Source organism: Passer domesticus, chromosome 5 (genome assembly GCF_036417665.1).
Source record: "Passer domesticus isolate bPasDom1 chromosome 5, bPasDom1.hap1, whole genome shotgun sequence".
NCBI lineage: Eukaryota > Metazoa > Chordata > Aves > Passeriformes > Passeridae > Passer > Passer domesticus.
Window position 1 is genome coordinate 78,915,747 of NC_087478.1, and position 23,849 is coordinate 78,939,595.

Below are 23,849 nucleotides of genomic sequence, written 5' to 3' on the forward strand. Positions count from 1 at the left end.
TGAATGGAATACCTGTTGTACTTGCTCGCTGTCAGAAACTGTTGTGATATACAGTAAGGCAATGGATGTGTTTAGAATCATAATAAGAAACATTGTGAGCTTTCTTAACAGATGATCTATGTGATAAGTGTCCAAGGACAGGAAGTACATATCTGTTTAATGGGTAAGACTTTGTGGGAATTTTTGCTTAGGGTATTCTTTTTGCTTCCTTTTTTAGTTTGCTGAGCAACTGGTGGTTTAAAAAAGGCATTTTAAAGAGACTTTTAAAAGCAGTTGTTCTCCTTGCTGTGTAGGGGTGTTCTGTGTGGGTACAGAGAGTGGGATAAACTTAATCTTTGTGTGGTCTCATTGCAAAGACAAATCCTGAGCTATAGACACTGGATATTGACTCAGTTGTGGCCATGGTCCAGCTGCCACAGGCTAAAAGAAGTGTGTCCTCTCCTGTGCCCTTACAGCTGGACTTGAGAGTTGAAAAGATCATAGGCTTCTGACAGCCAACATCTTACTAAAAAAGGGGGTATCCGTGGTCAGTTTGCTAGTGCAGTTTTGTTCCACAATCTCCTTCTTGTGGAAATTAAAGACCCCATTGGTTTATTATTGTATTCACATCCCTTCTGTTGTAGACCTAAATGAAATGTTGGTACCCCTTGAAGATGCTTGCAAATGGCAGGATGTGTTTTTCCTTGCCTTCCCTTCATCACACCTTTAGTGCTTTTAATTCAGCCCCTTCCTTTCTTTCTCATCCCCCGCTGTTTTCCCTCATGGCCATGTTGCTCATGGTTTGCACTCTCTTTGAGAAGAGTTGTTTCTAAAAAGAAGAACCTCTTGAAGCAGAGCATGAAAGTAGCAAATTAAATTCTTTGGTGCACTGAGGATGAAAATGCTGTTCTAGGTCTGGCAAGTGGCTCAGCCATGTTTTACACTTTAAATTCTTAAAGTGAAATTGGGGTAACTGAACCCCTGTCAAACCTATGCTTTCATCCTTCTTTCAGCAAAGGAGAGTAGTACAAGAACATGGTGATGGGGAGAGGTTTTGCCCCAAAGAGTCTGACTGATGGCTAAATCAAAATTTAGTTGCTTTTAATGTTTAAATATTTGCAATATGAACATTATCTGTACTTGGTTTTAGTCAATGCAGCACTCTGTTTTTTTTCCATGTTCATGGCTGCACTGTTAACTCAAATATGTGACTATAAAAAGAAGGGAGACTTCTTAACCATGGTGTGTCAGACCACTGCCAGAAGCAAAGTAAATGAATGTCCTGACTGGGTCTGGCACATGCTGGCTTCCTAATTCACTTTCCCTGCTCAAAAAGATAAGAGGAATGCAGGCCTCTCCCTTTATCTCACACAGCAATAACCTCAGCAAAGATTTGAATGGGACACAGGATTATTAGGATTTTAAGGCCTTGCTTTCCTTTTCAAGCAGGATGAAACTAAATGTAATCATCTGTTGGGTAGAGGAATACAATGGGTTCTCAGCTGTAGGCTTTCATCACAGCAGAGATCTTGTGTGATTTGGCCTGGCAGGGCTCTGGGCTCACAAAAATTTTGTGGGTGTCAGATGTTTGGCACTCAGAACCGACCACTGAGAACTGTTGTCATACTTGTGTCTCCCTGCTTTCTAGTCTTTAAAATGTAGAATACTGTCACCATTTTCAGCATGTGATATTTAGAGGAGACTAATGAAAAGCTGCTTTGCTGAGTCCAATATCGGTGACGTGGACTTGATCAAGTCTGCTCAAATGCTGCTGGTGAGTGCTCCGACAGGATCATGGTGCAGGCTAGGAGGATATTTACTCAGCTTCAGAGCTGGGCTTTCATGGATTTGGTGTTTTCTAGGAGCCAGCTGACACTGTGGTGTGGCTGCTGTCTTCACAGAGTCTATTTTCTCAAGTTCTCTTCTGAGAACTAGAAGAAAACCAGTGTTTGAAATTACGCATCTCAATTTCACCGCATATTTTCACTACAGCACATGGAGCAGCTGCTGTAGCCACGCTAACTGTGCTCAAGAAAACTGCTTTTTGTGATTTTTCTCAGTGTCCAGTATGCCATAGCACCAATGTTTCCCTGTCCCTGTTGCAGGCTGTCCTACCAGAGGAACGATGACGATGACGAAGAAGCCGCCAGGGAACGGCGCCGGCGGGCTCGGCAGGAGAGGCTGCGGCAGAAGGAGGAAGGAGATCTCTCAGGAGAAGGGACAGAGAAATCCGAGGTCAATGCCCAGAACAGGTAAATGTCTGATGTTGTTTACTGACAAGCCAAGGGTAGTTTTAGTTCAGAGCAGAGAAGTGCCTGGAAGAGGTTTGCTTTGGTGCTTGAATTTGAAGTGCTGGGTTTGGCCATCCTTAAACTGAAGGACCTCACACAGTGAGGATCAGCCTGGCTGTGTCTACATGGTAGGGTGGGAGCATCACACATCCGGCTCATGGCACATATCCAGGTGTCCTCAAGGCTTTCTGTAGGGTAATTCAGCTGTGGTTCATGGGGGCTCTCAGATTCTCTCAGGCATGGGTGCATCTGGCCTCAGAAAACATCACATCTCTTGTTCTGCTCACAGGGGTCATGGCACTGTGGGGCCAAAGCACTGAGAGGTACCCAGTCCTCAAACTGTGGCTGCAACACACCTGCAAGGTGCTGGGTGTGAGCTCTAGAGCAAGCACTCATCTGGCATTGTCAGTGTCAGGCGGATATAAAGAAGAGAAAAGCTCATGGAAGGATGTGACACTTGAAATCATACAACATCCAAGTTGGAAGAGACCTTTAGGATCATCAAGTCCAACCATCAGCAGCCACTAAAGCATTACACCATATCACTTCTATCACCACAAGCTGAGTGGCCTCTCTGTCTGTCCAGAGGTGCCTTCCTGCCTGTCCATCATTTGTTTAGTTTCACATAAATAATAATATAAATAATATACCCGGATTTCCAGTGGCCATAACACAACTGATAGAAAAAAGCTAAATTGTGAGGGCAAGTGCTAATAGGTACTGAGCACCATAAGCAATTTATTTATGGAGAATGGATATAGACATCAAAACAACAGCTACATTTTGTAGTCTGTAACCTGTTGTGTTTTCCAACCATGGAATGATGATACAAGCTTTTTTCCTTAGAAAGAGTGAAGTGCATATGTTGTTAGAAACAAGTTATTTTTTTTTAATGCAAACCTGTCTCTCTTTCACACAGTGTGGCAGGAGAGGAAAGCAAGCGCTCCACAGACGATGAAGCTGCACTGCTGGAGAGGCTGGCAAGGCGGGAGGAGAGACGCCAGAAACGTCTGCAGGAAGCCCTGGAACGCCAAAAGGAGCTCGACCCCACGATCACAGATGGGAGCTTGTCAGTGCCCAGCAGGAGAGAAGTGAACAATGTGGAAGAAAACGAGACCACGGGCAAGGAGGAAAAGGCTGAGACACGCCGAGGACGCTATGAGACTGAGGAGACAGAAACAGTTACCAAATCCTACCAAAGGAACAACTGGAGGCAAGATGGGGAAGAAGAGGGGAAAAAAGAAGAAAAAGACAAGGAGGAGGTCCAGGAGGAGAAACCAAAGGAGCTCCCCATAGAGGAAAATCAGGTAGAAGTGACAGCAGAAAAATCCACTGATAAAGAAGAGGCAGTAACTGTAAATGCAGAGGAACACAAAGCAGAGAATGATACAAATGCTGTGCCAGAAGGGACACAAAGTGTAACTGATGCTGTAGATAAAGAGAAACTTAGGGATGAGGAAAAGGCTGAGGAAGAAAGGAAGGAAGCAGAAGAAAGGGAGAGGTTAAAAGCAGAGGAAGAAAAGAGGGCAGCTGAGGAAAAACAGAAAGCAGAGGAAGAAAAGAGGGCAGCTGAGGAAAAACAGAAAGCAGAGGAAGAAAAGAGGGCAGCTGAGGAGAGGGCTAAGGCAGAAGAGGAGAGGAGGGCAGCTGAGGAAAGAGAGAGGGCTAAAGCAGAAGAGGAGAGGAGGGCAGCTGAGGAAAAACAAAAAGCAGAGGAGGAAAAGAGGGCAGCTGAGGAGAGGGCAAAGGCAGAAGAGGAAAAGAGGGCAGCTGAGGAAAAGGCTAAGCTAGAAGCAGAGAAATTAAAGGAAAAACAAAAGATGGAAGAACAGAAAATAGAAGATAAACAGGTAAAAGAGAAGAAAGTAGAAGAAGAAAAACCTCAAGCAGCTGTCGTAAAACAACAGGTACAGTAAACATTTTGCACCAAAATAAGACACCTGTGGTTTGTGTGAAATGTAATGCAAGAACAGATTGAATTGGAATTTCCTCACAGATCTAGCCCTTTACTGAAGTTACTAACACTTGTGCTGTTTCCAAAAAGAAATCTCCTACTGCTTACCAATAATTCAGTGCACAACAGGCCTGACCCCACTCCATCATTCAAAGAAAACCTTGCATGTTCAGAACTCTGCATGTGCTTTTGCTGCCTTTTTTCCCCCTCAGCTGCTAGAAAAACTGGCCTAATGCAGTAACACATGAGGTGGAGGCAGACACATCTTGGCAGAAAATATTATGAGCACCTGTTGAAGTGTGTGAGGAATGCTGTGTGCTAAATGCAATCACAAGGAAGGGCTCTGTACTGGGACACGTGAGCATGATGCCATGCCAGGGAGAAAGGCCCAAAGGGAGGGAATTGGGAGGATTTGGGGAGGGTGGAGGGGGCACAGCTGCACACAGAGGTGTGGGCACAGCAGCATATGATGGAGTTGTGGCTGCACACTGGATTGGTGCCTGAACACAGCGTGGAGAAACAAAAAATGCGAGCAGGTGTGATGTTTTTGTCTTAAAAAATAAATTATTGAAAACCCAAAAACAAAAGGAGGAAGAAAAAGTGGAAGCTAAAAAGGAAAAGCTGCCAGAAGAGAAGCTCCAAGCTACCTCCATACAAGATCAGGTAACTCATAAACCATTGATTTAGATGTGATAGGGAAGCTTGAGATATGAAAACAAATAAGGCACCTATAAGTGAATGTTGATTCTTCAGCAAAGTACTTAAGCCTGTGCTCCACTTCAAGAACATGGGTAATCCTGCTGAAATAAATAGGGATGAAGCTCCTTAAGTGCTTAAAATTAAGCAAATTCTTAAGTAGTTTGTTCTTTTGGGGCTTTAGGACCAATTCCTGTTTGTCTAAAAACAAATATTTCAGGAAACTCAGTTCAGTCAACAACACAAGTATGGTTTTCCCTCTGGGGATGAATTTTTCAGGACAGTATCAACTAATCATCCTTCTCTGGTTTCCTCTCACTTTACTGTGAACTTTTTCCCTATGAACAAAACCTACTCTAATAATAATAATCATCATCATCCTCATCATGATAATTAATAATAATCATCATAATGATAATAATAATCTAGGCCCTTTGGCCAGCAGACTGCCTTAACTAATAATTCCCCTGCAAGCTGCAACACCCCATGGTGTAAACTCTGCATACCCAAGATTCTTCTTTTGTTTTAAAGAGCAAATCCACCAAAATTACTGCATTGCATTTCCACTGTAAACACAGGAGCTGGTGCCATGGTGTTTTACTGTATGGTAAGTAAAGTAAAGAAGATTTGGGGACCATTTTCTCTTCAGGGTGCAGCTGTACACAGGGAGCCATGCTCGGTGCTGTGCAGGGGTTTTGGTTCAGTGCTGCAGCTCTAAAAACAGACCCTGATTCTCATAAGGGGAGACTGCTCAGAGATGGCCAGAGCCTTGGAAATTTGGACCCCTTTGGTTTCAGGCAGGTCTGTGTGGCTTAAAGGGAGCCACAGCACAGATTTCTGCCTGTCTGGCAGACTGGGACCATTGAGGATTGTGGAGGGTCCGCTCCAGGGTCCTTAGTTAGCAGATGAGTTTGGAAGACGCTTAGCTCACCCTCAGAGAGCAGTGAGGAAACAGCTGCACAAAAAAAAAAAGGGGGTAGATTATATTAAGAAGACATAACCAATTTCCACTAGTCACTTTTGCATGCAGTCTTTGAATACTGCAAGTAAATGTAAAGAGGAGTCTGTAGCTGGCCACAAACTTTGATTTGTGGGAACTTGAGGCACAGTTGTGCTGCTTGTTCTTATGTAGAGCTTGGCCAGCTCTCCCTGGAGCTCTCATCATGCTTTTAAACCCTACCCACTGGGCTAGATTATTCCAGGAAATTGGCAAGACTTATAAAAGTTGTGATTTTAGTGTTTCCATCTTTGGATGCTGAAGCTGAGACAACTTAATAGAATCCCACTTCTAATGCAATGTGAATACCCATCCTGAGTATTCAAAATGTCTTGAAAATCTCAGTTGTTGCTTCTTTACTTGTGAACAAAAATTGATGATCAGGCAAGATCAGGTTCCCATCTCAACTTCTCCCCCCCTTTACCAGGACATACAAATTCTGTGAGGTCTCTTTCTGAATGTGCATGCAGCTCAGAGGATGCCAGTGTTCCATGAACAAGACCCTGGGGGAACAGAATGTATCTACATAATCAGGTTTTGCTTTGGACCTCAGAGTTCAGGTTTTGATTAATTTGGCAAGAAAAAAAAAATTGTCTCTTTTTCTGAACTCCTGCACAGTTTTTCGTTCTTAAAAGTGATCTGAGAAGTTCATAAGACCAAGCTTTCTCATGATGTGAGGCTCCTGGTATTTCCTGCTTCCAGTTTGGCTAGACATGCTGCAGCATTGCTTTTCTCATGGTGTTTGGGGGTGGCAGTCCACTCTGCAGGGGAGCCCTAGACCCAGATGCCCACAGCTTTTAACTCCCCGAATAACTGAGCCCAAGTAAGGAATCAGATCTGCCAGATGGGCCCCAGCCTCAGTAACAGATTTGCTTCAGTCTGGAGGTGTTCAAACGCAAGATTCAGAAATCTCAGCTCTCAAATAATAGCATAAAAATCAAACAGAAAAGAGGTAGTATGGAAAGAGATAAAAATATAAATACATAATGCCGGAAATTTGTGAACCATGCCTTTGGTCATGTTCTAGCTTGATATCAAGATTTGTGAGATGTATCACATGTGAGAACATGTGAGCTATTTCAGTTCAGGTAGTATCACCTGTTGCTCCAAGTGGAGTTCTTTTTTAATTCAGCAGAAGCTGAATTAGTCTGTAATTTAGGGAAGCTGTCAGACAAGGGAAAGAACTTATTTTGTTGCCTGCCTTTGGAATGAGATAAAAAAGTTTCTGCTTCTTTGCTAATCATTCTCTGCTTTGGTATTAAAATTAGAAGAAGGATTGAGCCCAAAAGATGTGAAATGTTTCTGTAATACCTTGTTTTGCCATCTTTTTGAATGAAGAGGCCAAGCTATGTTAATGGTTTTCTCAAACACAGACACATTATCGTAAATCATACTGGCTTCTGAAATGCTATTTCCTAACCTATTAATTTTTAAACTATATTGTTTTAATATTAGTTTTCTCAGTGATTTCAATTAAGATGTAAGAGATACAACCCTCCCCAGTGGACCTGAATCCATAAGGCAGCTGGAAGTGTTGGCTTTATAAATAAGACTTAGGAAGGTCCTGATGAAAATCTCAGCCAGGGAAATCTTACGCTCTCAAAACCCCAGGACAGACATCCTGGCACAAGAAATCTTGCACCAATCAACACAGCCAGTTTCAGCATCACCCTGGCTGGGGCTGAAGGGTTGGGAGATTGCTGCTGTGAACATGACCACCAATTGGATTTGGGAAAGCCCAGAAGATGATGCTGTCTATGGCATTCAGCAGGATAAATGAACAGCCCTGCTGCTTTCAGCCCAGCAGGACCATTCCTTGAGGCCCTCTCTTGCAGCATCATGGCCAAAGAATGTGGAGCCATGGAAGATGAGCTCCCCTCTTGTCCCTCAGGGAGCTGCTGCCAGGCCTTGTTGGCAGGAGAGGGTGGGAAAGTCTGCTCTGCTGCTCTCAGAGCAGAGCAAATGCCTCTGTTGGTTGTGCCCAACATCCTCCACCAGCAGCAAATTTGCTGAAGTGGTTGAAGCATCCTGTGCTCACTTCTAACGTGTGCCACCATGGTGGCATCCATTGCTCAGTCTCTCTGAGCAGCAGACTGGCCTCAGGTAAAGTCAGGCTCTGACTCTGGGGCTTCACTCGGCACCAGCCTTAGGAGGATCTTGAAGGCTCTGAACTCATCATTTGTAGGCTCTGAACTCATCCTTTGTAGGTCAAGATTTTGGTTCTCCAGGAGTTGAGATGGATGGATGTTCTTCCTCTTCGATGAGGAAGAACAGAAATTTCTTTTGATTTGGGCTGTGAAGCTGTGTTCGTTCTACTTTTTCATTTCAGGGTGCATCTTAAGACACCTTTAAGAGCAGACAGGACAGTTACAGAAGTTCTTTATCTTTCTAGTTAGCAAATGGGATTGCAACAGGCTTCCAAAATGTTTATTTTCTAAAGGTCTCCATTTAAATTCTACACAGAAGGTATTTCTTGATTGCCAGCTAGAACCTTCCTTCAGCACAGAGCTGAGGAAAGCAAATACTTTGGAGGTAAACATTTCATCTGCTGCTGTTGAAAGTTTGTTTTGGCTGTTAGTCTTAACTAACAGGGAATATTGCTACCTGAGGATGCATAACTTAAATCAGTTTCTCCTTTTGCCAGCACCTAGCCATGGCTCAGCACTCTGGGGTCAGGCCATCTGTGGCATTGATAAATATTTCAAGCTCATAACTCTGAAGAAATACTGGAGAATGAAATGTATGCACAAAATATTCTTGATTACTAGTAAGAATCATAGGACACAACTTTTTAAGGATAAAGGGAATTTTTACTTGTGCTTTCCAGAGCATTTCCTTCTTCACAGGTTTAAATATTCTAATAATGCTATCCATGACCAACCCCAGGCAGGAGTGTGATTTTTGTCAGAGTAAGTTTTGCTCTGATATCAAAATGATTTTGTGTTTTGGCCATTATTCTCGCAGTATTGAAATATCCCTCTGCTGTGACAATGAAAATAGCATCAACTTTGTCAAATAAGCTTGGCATTTGTTGGAGGTTGTGTTATTTTTATTGCACCAATGCCCTAAACCTGGTACCAAAAATGTGCTAGCAAGTCCCAGAGAGTTTGCAACCCCCAGTCTTAAGAAGTAAGAGATGAATGATGCTGCAATGAGAGGAAGAGTTGGGGGTGCAGTTGCAGAGTGGAGCAGTGTGGTGGCATAGTCCCATGGCCACAGCCAACTTTCACAGAAGACTGATAATATTATTTTCAAGATGCTTTGACCTGGAATTCAGATCAGGACAGCAAAGTGCCAATTCATCACAGTTTAGAGCTTTGCAGATCACTTCTGCCCTACAGCACATAAAGCAGTTTGAAGACAGTTCCCAATCTTGCCAAGAAATTTGTAATTCTCAGCTGTTATTTAGAATGCCTCATTCTGACTTTTTTTTTTTTCCTCCTTTGGTGTGTCTTGTGTTTTGTTCTGTGATTTGTGCTGTGTTCTGAGCAGGTAAAAGATGACAAAGCACCCAAAGAGGAGATGAAAAGTGTCTGGGATCGTAAGAAGGGCGCTCCTGAACAAAAGGCGCAGAACGGAGAACGCGAGCCCCCTGCCTCCAAACTCAAACCCACTGAGAATGCTTTTGGGTGAGTTCCAAGTGAGAACTGGGCTACAGCAGATCAGGGGCAATCTCTGGGTCTCTGCTTGTGGCAGCTGAGTGGAGGAACTGGGCTGGCACCATCAGCAGTGGCTCAGGTGTTGAGTGGGTTGTGGCTCTGCAGTCTCTGAGCTGTCCCCACTCAGCTGCAGGAACAACATGAAATCCTGAAAGCATCTGGAAATGGACTTGCTCCCCCAGTGGAGACAAGAGACTTGGTTTTGCTCCTCTGGAACTTTGCTTCCTTACTAATTTCTAATATCTACACAGAGACCAATAGTGACAAAACCCTAGATTTTGTATTCTTTAACTTTTTTAGTCCGATCTCAACTTTTACTGTAGTTACCTATTTCCAATTACCCACCTACCTTTAATTAGCAGAATAAAGCACAGTCCAGTTGTCTAGAAAGAGCTTCTCTCTTGATTTCAATGGAAACATTGAAATTAATGGCTTCTGTAGAAAAGTGTTTTTCCAGTTAGGTAAAAACCTCTCCTAGCCAAAGTAATTTTTCCCCCTTCCCTTTTATAATCTGTATCACAGTTTGATTTTGATTTTTCTTTTTAAGGAAATATTTGGCTTGTGGTTCTATTCTGTGGGAAATTCAAAGAAGGTAACAATTTTCAAGGTACCAATTTTAGTGAAAATTTAATTTAAAAGGATCCTGCCTGCTAAAGGCATGGGATACATGAAATGGAAATTAAGTTCTTCCTTTTACAGGAAACTAGGAATGAGTAGGTTAGAAATCAAAATTTTTCTCCTTCTGCATCTCTCTTCTATTTTTACATTGACACAGGCAAGGGAAAGGTTAAGCTCTCCAGGCACTTTGAGAAATCTGAGCATGGCAGATGGGATTTGCTATTGTATCTCAGCATTCCCCTCATGATTCTGCCGGGAAAAACAAACTTTCTCAAAATAAAATGCAGTTCAAAAGACCCTGGAGACACCCTGACCTAAGGCCAAAAGACAGACAGTGATGGAGATGGAACAGCAGGAAATCGGCCTTGCTCAAAACTTGGGTCACATCATCAATAATGAGAATGATTTTCTAAAAATATTTTTAATGTGTTTTCATTTGCTTTACTTCCTGTGGGAGACAGGCATTAGTGGCAAAATGTAGATTTGAGTTTCCACTCCTTTTTTTTTTTCCCATTTCTGTTTTTCTTCTGTTTCATGATGTTGTGAAGAAGCCTGTTCAACATCCTTTTATCAGCTGAGTAGATTTGGGTTGGCAACATCAGCAGAGGTGCCAGTGTCTGTTAGGTTGTTGGGTATGAATTTGGGCTATTTTCTAATGAACTGCCTCCACAGAGTTGGGCTTTGTCTGGAACTGCCCTTTGTTGCCTTTTTTTTTTAATACACACATCAGATTCTATTTTGAAAGAATATAACTTGGCTAACATTCAGTGGTGAGAACTGAGAACAAAATAGGGTAGTGGAGACTAAAGAAAAATGTTATCTCTTTTGGTCTACGTCAGTCAGTAAGAGAAATACAGAATAAAATCCCATTTTATGGCTTCCCCTTCCCATCTCCCCTCCCACCTGCCTTCCTCCCTATTCTCATACAGGACTGCAAAAGTCCTAAATATGTGGTGACATGTTTTTTTACATTGTTCTGACGTTTTTGGCTCCCACAGGGCATTTCTCTCCTTTTCCTCCTTGTCTGAAATCTGGCAACCAGCTTCATTTCTTAATACCAAAGAGGTGCTAATATAACTCTTTTTCCACCCAGCACCTCAACACTAACTTCCCAATGTTGACAGCAGAGAACAGAGATTTCCCAGAATCTGTTGAAAACAGAGGAGTTGGATGTGGAGGGAAATAAGGATAATTACTGCCAATGTTTTGTTTGCTCTTTTGGATTATGCAGAACTAGTCAGGGCAGACTAGGAGCAACATAAGAATAGAGCAAGTTCAAAACTTTAAATATCCTTCTTTTTAAGGAGGCCAAAGCAATCACCCAAGGTCTGCAAGCAAGAATGTTCAGACTACATTCTGCCACTGGCTCAGTCAGCTGCAAGCTGAGTAGCTGCTGATTTCATTCAGGCTGAGTGCACTGAGGGCCAGCCTTCCTTCTGTGCTGGTGGGGAACAGAATGGCTTTTCCTCAGCAAAATCCTGGCAAATATTCTTCATTCTCTTCATTCTGAAGGCCAAATGTTTGCCCTTGCCAGGGGAATAATTTTGTCTGTCTGAAGTGATTTCTTCCATCTTCTTTGGGCCCAAAGTTTGCAGGTCTTGGTGGGTTGGCAGCACAGATTTAGAGATCAAGAGGCAAAGGAAACAAATATTGAGGTTCCTGAGTTTGTTTGCTGTAGGGGCTACAACCTTGCAATGAAACAGAAAAGCCTGAAGATAGCCAAGGATTTCTTTTGCCCTGTGCAGCATTGGGTGCATTCGATTTTTGGGAATTACATAGTGCCTTGTAGAGGCTTGTGGAATATTTTGGGTTCTCAGTACTTCTGCAAACTGAGCCAGAGGTATTCCAGGCTGGACACCCACTCAAAATCACACCTCAGGTATTGCTCTTCACTTTCTTTTTGAAAGGCTAAATGAAATTTCAAATTAAATTTCTAATGTATTCTCACAATACGTGGTCAATTGTATATGTGTTTTTTTTATTTTAAAAAGCAGGAGCTCCTTACTGTAATGTGGCATCACTACCTGGTGCAAGACCTTATTTGTGGCCACTAAATTAACTTCTCATATGTATTTTTAGTGATACAATTCCTAAATCATGCATGCCATGCTAGAACCAAATTTCATTCAATTTGGTAAGTTCACGTGGGGGCAGAGAACTCTGTGTTAGTAGATTTTGCTATGATATTGAAATTACATATTATTTAGCTCTAGTCCTACATCCCCTTTTATGTGGCTGACTCCATCTGCATGAGGCATCTGTCTGAATGAAGAGCATCTTTGCAGGATTGCACATGATTGACTGAATTGCAAATTTATATAGAGTTTTTTTATGTTGTCATCTCTCTAACAGTTACTGTTGGAATCTTTGATTTATACTGTTTTGTGGTATTTATACTCTGCAACACTCTGGTTGCATTAATGAAGTCATTTGTATCCTTTTTTTTTAGATGTCAACAATACAGAAAGGTTAGGGTTTTTTTGGTTGGGTTTTTTTTTTTTTTAAATTCCATAAATACATTCATTTTCTGTCTTTTTGTCAATAGCACACTTAGAAATCTTAGGTACCTGTCTCCTTGTCAGCAGTAACATTAAACACACTTAAGGAGCAGACATTTCTCTAAACACTGATGTGGTAATTATTTAACAAGATGATGCTATCTGACTCTCTTGGAAGCATGCACTTCACCTATGCAAGTTCTTTAGGTTTGGGTTGTTTTTTTTTGGCATTCTCTCTTTTTTTCTGTCACATGTATTACAGCTTCTTGGAAAATTCCTGTTTTTCTCCCATGGAAAGTTACCATTGATAATTTCCAGTTCCTTACTAAAAAGTCATATTTTCCCCAGAAAATGTAAGCAAAAGACCTGATGCACCTTTCTGTTCATACATGCTGGTGGAGTTGTATGTTCCCTTTCGTTGCCTCTGCAGGCGCTCGGGTGCGAAGGGGGCCGCGGAGGAGGCCAAGCCGGAGGCGCTGAAGAGGTTGGAGGATCAGCGCCGCCGCCGCGGCGAGAACGAGAGCGAGGAGCTGGAGAAGCTGAAGGAGAAGCAGCAGGAGGCGGCGGCGGAGCTGGACGAGCTGAAGAAGAGGCGGGAGGAGCGCCGGAAAGTCCTGGAGGAAGAGGAGCAGAAGAAGAAGCAGGAGGAGGCTGAGAGAAAAATCAGAGAGGAGGTGAGTGTGAAGAGTGGGGTGTTGCACTTGGGTTTATTCCATTATTACTGTTTTACTTCCACTCTCCTCACATTAGTCAACAGCTCTTTGTCTAGTGAAGACCTCAGGTAAAACATGCAGCATCCAGGTGATGCAGTGCTGGGTTTTTCCCCTGCCAGCTTCCAGCTCCATGCCAAGAGTGGGCCGTTCCCAGAAAGCAGCACAGTCTGGGATAATACAGCTGTAGGGCTTTATCTCTGCAGCACAAGTTGATAATCCTCAAGAGCAGGAGCAAGGACGAGGGAGAGGTGTTTAGAATGGTTTCCAAAAGGATTTGTTCTATGGAAGGGTCAGGGACCAAAGACACAGAACAGAGGTGTGTAGGGGTTTTTAAACGGGGGTGGTTCAAGGGGAGGGGATAAATCAGCAGCTGACCTGAAATATCCTGGGCAGAGGTAACAGGCAGGGTTCACAAAAGCATCTTCCAGTGAGGGAAGGCCACATGGACATGGAGGGGAGGTTGGGTCACATGGACTAATGGGAGGTCTTACTTTAGGGGATTTCTGAAGGGGAATTCCAAGCAGGTGGGTAGGAACAAGGTAGGATTGAAGAGGAACTCAGGGTAGGTTGACAATGGGGTGGGGGAGTATAATTTGGACCAAACCATTAACTTGGGCAATAACAGAACATACCATTAGGAGTAAAAACACACTGCATCATCCAGGGTATGAAAAAATGTTCTAATTCTAGCCTTAGGACAGACAGGGCTCTAAAATCTGTTTTCACAAGTCAGGATTTCCTCTGTGATAGTTGCAAATTTCTTATCTTCTTGGGGATTCAGAATCTTGGGGCTGTGCTATAGCCACAGAATTTTATTTATTTTTACATTATACAGATTGAATTACAAAGTGCATGTCAAAATTTATCTGCTGCAGATGGTCTGGAATGCTAATGTTATATATAGTTACAATGGGCTAGATCTCATTAGGGAGATATTCTTGTCTATTTAAATATTGAGTATCCAACACATCTGTTTTCTTGTACTTCCTCTGCCAAGGGACTCTGCAAATAGGATTTCCAAGTCTCTGGTGCATCATTTAGGAATCCTAGTTGTTTGGAAAACAAATGGTAAATGAATAATACTGATAGTATCTGGCAGCTGAATGCCAATTCCTTTAATGTACGGAGCTCTTTACAGCAGAACTCAGCAGAGGCCAAGATTGCACCATTCCTTGCTGGTCGGGCCCCTCTGACCAGTGCTCACACTGGTGTTGTTTTGAGGGCTTCTGGTTTGACTTGTAGGTTGTGAAGCAAAACTCACCCCTGGAGGGAGATCTGCAAGCATTTAATCTTGGGTTTCTTGGCCACCTATTGATTCTTCCATGTTAAATATTAACCTTGGCACAATAAGTGTCAGAGTAGAGGGACAGAAGAACAATACCAGTGTGATACATGAGAATACAGAGAAACTGAGCTTGAGCCTTTTTCTCTATGACAATAAATTTGGTGACTTTACTGTGAGGAGACACTAGAGCAGCACACGTTGGCTGTCTCCCTGGCATCCTTAACTCTGTGATGGACTGTCATTAACACCTTTATACATTTCAGGCAAATCACTGAACTATTTCAATGGCATAAAAAACTGTTTTTAGAAAATCTGTAAATGTTTGCAGGGCTGCACAGCCCTGTGATGGTGATGTAGATTTTGAAAGAACGAGTAAATGTTCGTATTTTTCAAGGAGGAAAAGAGGAGGATGAAGGAAGAAATCGAAAGAAGAAGGGCTGAAGCTGCTGAGAAACGCCAAAAGATGCCAGAAGATGGTGTGTCTGAAGACAAGAAGCCATTTAAATGTTTCAGCCCTAAAGGTTCATCTCTCAAGGTAACCTCCCCACTAGCATCTATGCAGGACATAAAAAGTAGTGGGGTTTGTTGTCCAAACCAACAGTCCAACATCAAAAGCAATGTTGAAATACTTGTAATCAAATACTTGTAATCAAACCCAGGAAAATGCTGTGATAGACTTAGCCTGAAACCTCTAGCTGAAAGACTTAATTCATTGGGATGATTGAAAATTAGAATTCCATCCTAGAAACAGAGAGTAGACTGGCAGCTGTCTCTTCTTGATGAAGAATCTCCTAAAAGGATCCTCACCTCCAAGAGAATTATTTTTGAAACTTAGGGCAGTAATTCTGTGTTATTTTAAATTTATTATAGGAGTGCTTTGTGAACTGGAGTAGAATCACAGAATCATTTAGGTTGGAAAAGATCTCTTAAGAGCATTAAGTCACAAATGTTCTCTCACTCCTTCCACATCCACAGTTATTTTCTTGCTTGCCAGATTATTTGTCCTTAAGCATATTCAGCCTAATCATCATTAATTGTGACTGACCTGTGTGGGAATTCTAGCTTATGTCTAATCCCCCTAAAAATAACATCTAGAAGTACTGGGCTGGATTTCATTTTCTTACATAACAAAAATTACAAACCTCACCCTTCTGTTGCTGCAGGAATTCTAAACGGTCTTTTGTGGCCTATATTATATTAGAAGTGTGATAAATCAATTAAATTGTCTTTCAGCATGGAAGAGGAATCCTGGCCCCAATTATTGGGAGTGTTGTTTTGGAATTCAGTCCAGTTACTTTCTCAGCTCAAGCTCAAACTGCAGATCTATTAATGTTTTCCAAGTTCTTTTCCTTTTTTCATTTTGTGTCATTAGTCATTTAAGAATCCCAAACATTTGTCAAAAAGGCTCTTAGTGGGAAATAGGAGAGAAAAGAACCAGGTAGGAGGTCATTGAACCATGAATTGGATCTCCATGAGATTAAAACTTTAACTGTTGAGTGAAAAATTGCATTTCAACAAAATTATCTTCACCTACACTTTGATCCAGTCTGGGGATTTGGGTCTGTTTTGGGTCCAGTTCTAGCAAATACTGAGTCCAAATATTTTTGAACATTTGAACCTGAAATACTGGGACAGAATGCACACAGTTGTAAACAAAGACTGCAAAGCTTCATTACTTACTCCATTACTTAAACCTGGTCTTGCCATTTTGGTTGCTAAAGATGATGTCTATAACAGACACTATAAATGTACAGCTTCTTCCCAGCCCTCCTGGGAGGGCTTCCTTTTCTTCTGTTTATTGAGATGCCTTTTATGACATACATTTGGAGCTTTAATTCACAGAAGGCTCCGAATGCAGGAAATTGTGCTTGAAAACACAAAGTAAAAAGGATGTAGATCCTAGTTTTGGGGAAAGTGTGAAAAAACACTGCACTTGGCAGGAGGCTGAAAGCTTTCAGATATCTTTTGTACTGATGCTACACCATTCTAAGTGTATTTTCAGAGGAAAGCTGACATTTTAAAAAATGTTGTTAGGAACCCAAGGTACTTTTTTTTGTGCTGGGTTTTGTGTCATGTTAGGTAGAAGTTGTTTGCTACAAAACCTGATTTATGGAGCTCTGCACATGTTTTTCTCTTTCTCTTTTTCTCTCTCTGAGAAATTGGTGATACTCTACAGATTCCAGCCCAGTGTCTGTGGGTGGCCAGTGTAGATGTGTAATGTTGTAGAAGTTCACACCCCAAACTGTTTCTTGGCTTTCTGTGGTCAAGAGCTGAGGGAAGAGTAATCTCAGTTCATTACCCTGATGTGAAACTTGATGTCAAAATCCAGTTATTAGAAGAGAGTCTATTTTGTTACCTTTAATTTGGACTGATTTCCCAGGCTGGTCTCAGCTGGTTGGCATGCAGTTTTCTCACTGTCTGCTCTGCACTGCCCAAGTTATCTTTTGATTTGTAAAGCATCTGGCACAGGTTTTGTCCCGTGATGGATGTATCATCTCAGACCTGCCATGAGTCATGTGAGAATCCCAAATGCACAGCTGTAGGTGGGTGGTTGGAATTAATACTGAAAAAAGGGAGGCTCAGTGTAAAAATAATTTGTGATACAAATACATGTGCACATTCTGACTTCTCCTGGGTCACAATCTGGCAAAGCACCTTTTTTACTCCTTCCCTGTCCTTCCTGATGTGATAAGCTTTTGGGAAGAAGAAGTTCATAGGAGTGGCTAGTGTGAGGAAAGTAGGGTCTGCTGATTGCCAAGGGAACTGCAAGAGCAAAGGAAAGAAGAGAGCTTAACTGAGCAGCAGTGTGGCACATTTCCATCCCATGGGTGCTGCATCTGTCCATCAGGCAGCCATGGACTAGCTTGGCTTGCAGACTCAGAACTGAGAGACAAAGATGTGCAGCTCCTCTCCATGTATGACACAGCTCATGGGTGCCCAAATGTAAATGTGCATACATGAACATGGACAAAAGATACAAATCTGCTTGTATTTGGGAAAACCTGCTGTGGTTGTCTAGTCTGGGCTCTAGAAATCACAGTGTTGACAGCTCCTGTTGTTTTAAATAAAGTGTAAATACAGCGTTTCCCTCAAACCTGAGACAACTCTTCAGCAGAGCTACCCCAGTGTGGAGTTCTCACAGTGACAGCTCGAGGGTTGGTTCCTTCTGAGGGGACAGTGAAAAGAAAACATGCCTAGTAAATGCAGGCCAAGTTCATCCCTAGCTCAGGGACAGAAGCAGTTTGGATTTCTCAGGGCTAGGTGGACACCCTGTGGGCTGCAGTGGTACCAAACTTCTGTTCAACCTCTGTCCTGTATCTTGCTATTTTTTTAAAATAAGGACAAAGCCTGGAACAAGCTCTGCTGCTCTCCCATCTGCCTCTAGCTTGTCCTTTCCCTAATTTAGTTAATGAAAAACATGATGCATTCAAAGAATGACATTTCCAGAAAAATCTTTGATCATTTTGCTTTTCAGGCAAGTTCATTCCTCATGTTTTCTTTGCAAAGGAAGGTTACTGAGTCCTTGTGTTCTGTTCTCTGGGTTAATCGGGAGAGAACAGTACTAAGTGTCCTCTTGGGGATGAACAGCACCACTGGAGAAATGCAAAAGCAGTTAGGTGTTCAGGGGAGGGAGCAATGGCTGGAGGCTGGGGTATCCCTGTCTTTGGAGAAAATATTTCCTGGGAAACAGGGGCTGATGTGGCAGCCAGCACTCTCTGCAAGGCATTGCTGACAGCTAACCCAGAAGACAGGACTTTTCAGAAACTTATTTTTTTTTCTTTAAGGACCTGTCTTGTCCTATCTCTTTATTGCTCTCAGTACCTGACAGCTGGGGCAGTGACTGGAAAGAATTAGACTCCACTCAATCAGTTCTCCCTAGTTCAGCTGTTCTTGAGGCAGAGGGAAAACAGAAGGGTCAGAACAGGATGTGTGACATTTGCTTTCCCCATCTTTGATGCTGATGGCAGCACTGGAGTCTGGTAGGTAAACTGAGCTAAATTGGCACCCTCTGCTCAGGTGCTGCTGACAGCAGGAAAAAGCATAACTGTGCCTAATGAAGCAAGAGACAGTGTGAGCCACTCAGGGAGGATAAGAAGAAGCCTCTCCCAAGGAACTACTGCTCCAGTGGATTTCCATTAGGTCCTTCCACATGTTGGATATAAGGCAAAATTAAAATACAGGGTTTTCTGTGTTTGTTTTTTATTCCACTTCCTCCTTGACATATTTCTTTTGAAGATAGGTCAGTTGACAAGTTGCTGTTGCATAATATCCAATACACAGTTTAAAACTCCTATGAATCAATGTAATACCTTTATATGAAACAGATTTTACTGGGAATATCCAATGTTTTTTTTTTTCCCAAGTCATGGTCTAATATTGTGTGTTAACTCATTTTTTCTGGTCATAATTTAATTAGAGGCTGGCAGGTTCACTTTTTTGAGTATGTGTGTGTTCTGAAAGTACCTCATAGTCACAAAATATAGTCCAAGCTATTGAACAAGATCCTGGTAAGATGAATGCAGTAAAAAGATTATTCTTCTTTCCTGAAAACTGAGAAAACATATTGAATTTTATGTTAATCACCTCGTTTGCCTGTTTCTTTTACAGATCTATTTTGTCATATTGTTCACTGTATGTGTCAAATGTTTTAAATTCTTTGCATGGAGTTTGTGTGATGTGCAGTGGGTAAATGACCTTTAGGTGTTGCTATGCAGTCTAAATGTTTCACTTCTATGTTGAATACATGTGTGTACAGGTTTGTTTGCTCTAGGTGTATTCAATGTCTGCTTCTGCTATCTTTGGAGGATTTATTCTAGAATAAATCCTCACATAAATGTGCAAAGATATTTTATCCCTCCATGCAAGGCACCTGCTTTCCCAGTCAGAGGGCCTTGCTCAGTTCTGAGGGTTTCTTCCTAACTCTTTCCTGTTTATTTTCTGGTTTTGCTTTTCCATTTTCCTCTTCTGAACAGCCCCTGGCCTTTTCCTGATCCCACAGCTGGTGCTCCGAGAAACCTTTGTTACCAGTGGGTAAAGAACGACCCCACTTTTGTCTTTTTACTACAACCACAAGAAAAATGTTCCTCTTCATTCCCGCCTCTTCCACCAGTGCCCACTCGAGCCTGGTTTTCCTGCTGTGCAGATGCATCTCTCCTGCCTGCACATAAAAAGAGTGTGAAGATCCTGTAAATTAATTATTAGGCAGTTGCCTTTGGTCCTGGTTCTTTGAGAGAGTCCATAATGTTGTCCTTGCTGCCCACCAGGGTTTCACTGATGTTTATCTGGGGATAAACTGGAGGCTCTTGCTGGAATAATTCATCATTTTGCTGCATTGATGGTTATGACCCAGAAATCAGCACTGGGGGAAACTTCTACTGTACCATAGCAGAAGCGAGGTGATGTGTTTCAAGTGACCATCCCTGGTCTGTTTGGTCACTTTTGAACCATTTACCTGCTGGCTTTGTGGCATTGCCAGCTGTACCTCCTCCGGGTGAGAGCGGTACCCTTTTCCTGCGGCTCCAGCTCCTGCTGGTCTTTTGCTGCCACCTTGTGACATCCTTCCACTGAAACAGGGGATTTGTCCTGGCAAAGCCCTTCTTTGCACTCAGGACTGCCTTTAGCTCGTGTTTTGGCAGCTAAAACTGGTGATGGAAACGACTCTGTAAATTGTATGTATGTTTTAGAGCTTCAGAGGTGCCTTTGAGCTGGCTGGGTGGTAGCTGGAGCTCCTCCAGTGAGCTCCTTTGGCAAATTCTGCACTCGAGTGAACTGCCTGCTTGCAAGGGCTTGAGAAATAAACTGTGCATGCCCTTTGATGGGATTGCTGTGGGACTCGGTGTTCTGGGAAAGCCTTGGATGCTAAAGAGAACCATTTAAAGGAACGGCTGTCATTGCCTTGTTTTAAAGGCACGAATGCCAGAGCAGTCACGGTTAAAGTAAATTGAAAATGGAGAGCCCCTGCAGAGACTGGGGAATCCCCAGGAATCCAGCCAGGCTGATTATTAATCATTTCAATCCCCTGGAGCTGCTTGCATGCATTTTAATTCTCAGTGAAACTGTAGAGCCTGGCATGAGAAGTAGAACAATGCAATGTTGATAAGGCTTGCATTTTAGATGCAAGTTTGATGAAAGTATTTATTATTTAATATTTAGTTTGATAAAAATATTTCTTGACCCTGAATACAAATAGATGCACACAGTCCCCATCTCCCCACCCCCCAAAGGGAAATGTTTTAAAACTTTATTCAGGGATGGAGTTTTTTGTTTTCAAAGTATTTGAGTATTGAGTATCTCAAATCAGAGAGATTTGACAGAAGCCATATGAGACTTTAATGAGTCTTCCTCTCTGGAGACGTCACAATATTTTCTTATTTACAGAGTAGAAAATAATGATGAAATGTCACATACAGCTTGTATAACAACAGCTGGTAGATACTGATTCAGCAGTGACCCTGCCTGAACATGAGCAGGGTTTACACTGATGGTTTTTTTTGAGCTCAAATTTAAATTGATCATGTCCTTCAAACACATGTGTAAGGGAGGCTTTGTGGCTGAGTTCCAAACCTGATCTCTCAGCTCAGAAAAATTTTATTAAATTTGCTGTCTCTCTCAAGAGATATATACTTGGTCTTGTGTGGGAGATGTGAGGATGACACATGACATTTTTGTGCCTATCAATCCCTTCCTTGAGTTAAACTTCTCCGCTTTTCTTCTTTCTGTGTTGTTCATTTATTCTCTTGTTACGTACGAGGCACTGAAGAAATGTGTAGGATGCAAACATTCATGCAGAAAATATATCCACTTTTATGAATCTGCAGCATAACAGGCTCCTGTCTATAAAACCTTTGTGTGTGTCTGTCAAATTTCTGTTGGAATGCATCTCTTTCAGATTGACTTTTTTGACATTTAAAATGATATTTCAGGCTGGCCTTGCACAGGCTGACTCTTGATTAACTTTAAACTTAAATCTTTTGTTCCTCTCTTTTCTAGATAGAGGAGCGGACAGAATTTTTGAACAAATCTGCTCAAAAGAGGTAAAGCAAAGAAACAGTAAGTTCAGTTCAAACAGCAGTGTTTAAGTAGAGGGAATAATAATTCTTGCTTTTTTTTTTCCCCCTACTTCCTACAGTGGAATGAAGCCCACCCAGACAACAGCAGTTGTCTCAAAGATTGACAGTAAACTTGAGCAATACACTAGTGCAATTGGGGTAAGTTAATTCCAGTAAATAGATCTAGTTACTAATGGCTTTGGGGCCTTTAATCAGCCTTTGTTTTGCTGTTCAAGAATTGCAGGGGTTTTTGATCACAAACGTTTCTTTAATGTGACTTCAAGAACAAAGTGCTTGGGGCACATCTGTTACCAACATCTAGAGATGCATCTAAACAAAACCTCACATTCGGGTCTTCCCTTTCATGCTGCAATTTACTGTTTTGTGAGCTGGTAATATCTTTGGAGGGTTCAAAGCACCTTGAGTGACTGTCACATCCTCTGCTTGGCTGTGAGAGACCTGTCAGCACAGAGCTGATGGTCATCCTGAGCAGAGTTGACCTAGCAGCTTATTTAGGAGAACAAGGAGCTGGCTCTGTGCTGCTGGCTGCCACCCCACAGTGAAATTCCTTGGCAAAGACACTCTGCAGAGAACTAGTCAAGCAGTGACAAAAGGGAAATCAAAATCACTTTAAAATGCAGACCTTGACCCCAGGTGATTTTGACAGCTGTGCCTAAGAGCCAGAACTTAGGGCTTTTTCTGTCCATAGTCCAAGGTAAAATAGGAAATTGATAACACTGTATCCGGCTGCCATCTGACTTGAAATATTTCCTTTGCTGAGTTTCTGACTTGTCCACAAGTTGCCAAATCTGCCTTGCTTTGCAATTAGAGAGGCAAAGCATCACTCCTACAGGTTCTTATTGTTATCCAATCTATAATATGTAAAATGTGCAAGAATTTTGAACAGAAGAAAGAGGACAAATTTGGCCTGGTGTTTTTAGTAACCACGCAAAAGACACATTTTCCCCAAAAAAACCACCCAAAAACTCCCACCCAATTAACCACCCTTCGAAAGAACCCCTTGTTTCAAGCATGATGCAATTGCTGAGATTTACCCCTGGAATGCTGAGGTTCAGTTGTCTGGGGCAGATGGAGCAGTCTGATGCTGAACGACAGACCAGCCTTTCCCCTGCCTCTGCAAAGGGACTTCCCTAGCTCAGGCTTCCAGGAGCCAGGCATAAGCTAAGATTTTAAACCCTTGTGCGCAGAGCTAAGGTTTGCCATGGGTTTTAGAAAGGGAATAAACACAAAAATAAGGGAGTGCCACTTCCACAGCTGGTTGTATCAAGGTGCAACTGCAAATTGAGAAGGGGAGAGAGTCTCAGTGGCACCTCTTGAGCTGGGTACTCCTTCTCATCTTGGCATGATCATCGCTAGAGCCACACAGTAGTGCTGCATTCCCCAGAGCCAGACCACCCTGCAAATCCAGCTCTCAGTGCCAAACACCAACTGGCCCCAATTTTTCCCCAGGGCACAAAGGCTTCAAGGCCTAAAGCTTCCGACCTTCACGTTCCAGCCGAGGGCGTCCGCAATATCAAGAGCATGTGGGAGAAAGGGAATTTCTCATCGCCTTCTGGGACAGGAACACCAAATAAGGTATGTGTTAATTATCCTAGTGATTATAAAGAATTGTGCTCAGGACCTGACCTTGCATTCGTGCTCCTGGGAGTAAGCCTGCCTGCTCCTGTTGGCGTCACTGGTGAAGAATATCCCAAAGGATCCTGAAGGCATCAGAAAGCCACAAGATGGTGTGGCTGCAATATTGAGTGTAATGGAAGAATTTAGTGACCTACTGAGCTCAGTTATGAGACATTCCAGAGCCACATCAGATATCTTAGAAAAATATATCTGGGCCATTCAAGCAGAGTACAAAGAAATTCTTGGAGTAGGGCAAAATTCTTTTGGAGAGCAGAAGAGCTTTGAATAGGCAGGATAGTTATGATTTTTTTTAGATATTTCATAGAAGTATTTGTGAGATCTTTGTCTTTTCTGTGTAAATCCTTAAGGCAACATTTTCTTTCTAAAAATTGATGCGAGTTGCTGGGCATTTATCATAGACAAAAAGATGAGCCATAGATTGAATGGGTTGTTACAGATAGCAATTAACTTT

General features: G+C 42.3%; 1 protein-coding gene across 12 annotated transcripts in view; it reads left to right on the forward strand.

Annotated features, from left to right (window-relative positions):
- Positions 1 to 23,849, forward strand: part of CALD1 (caldesmon 1) — a 211,457-nt gene that overhangs the window by 181,524 nt on the left and 6,084 nt on the right. For 10 of the 12 annotated variants that reach the window (XR_010362826.1, XM_064421336.1, XM_064421338.1 and 7 more), the window contains 9 exons: positions 2,085 to 2,231; positions 3,190 to 4,177; positions 4,813 to 4,887; positions 9,410 to 9,546; positions 13,123 to 13,366; positions 15,085 to 15,225; positions 21,681 to 21,724; positions 21,820 to 21,898; positions 23,210 to 23,335. Coding sequence is in view for 11 of the 12 variants with exons in the window: in XM_064421336.1 (XP_064277406.1) it covers positions 2,085 to 2,231; positions 3,190 to 4,177; positions 4,813 to 4,887; positions 9,410 to 9,546; positions 13,123 to 13,366; positions 15,085 to 15,225; positions 21,681 to 21,724; positions 21,820 to 21,898; positions 23,210 to 23,335 (1,981 nt within the window). In the remaining variant the exon portion in view is untranslated. The remainder of the gene's footprint in view (positions 1 to 2,084; positions 2,232 to 3,189; positions 4,178 to 4,812; positions 4,888 to 9,409; positions 9,547 to 13,122; positions 13,367 to 15,084; positions 15,226 to 21,680; positions 21,725 to 21,819; positions 21,899 to 23,209; positions 23,336 to 23,849) is intronic. The other 2 variants (XM_064421345.1, XM_064421346.1) reach the window with 2 other exon arrangements.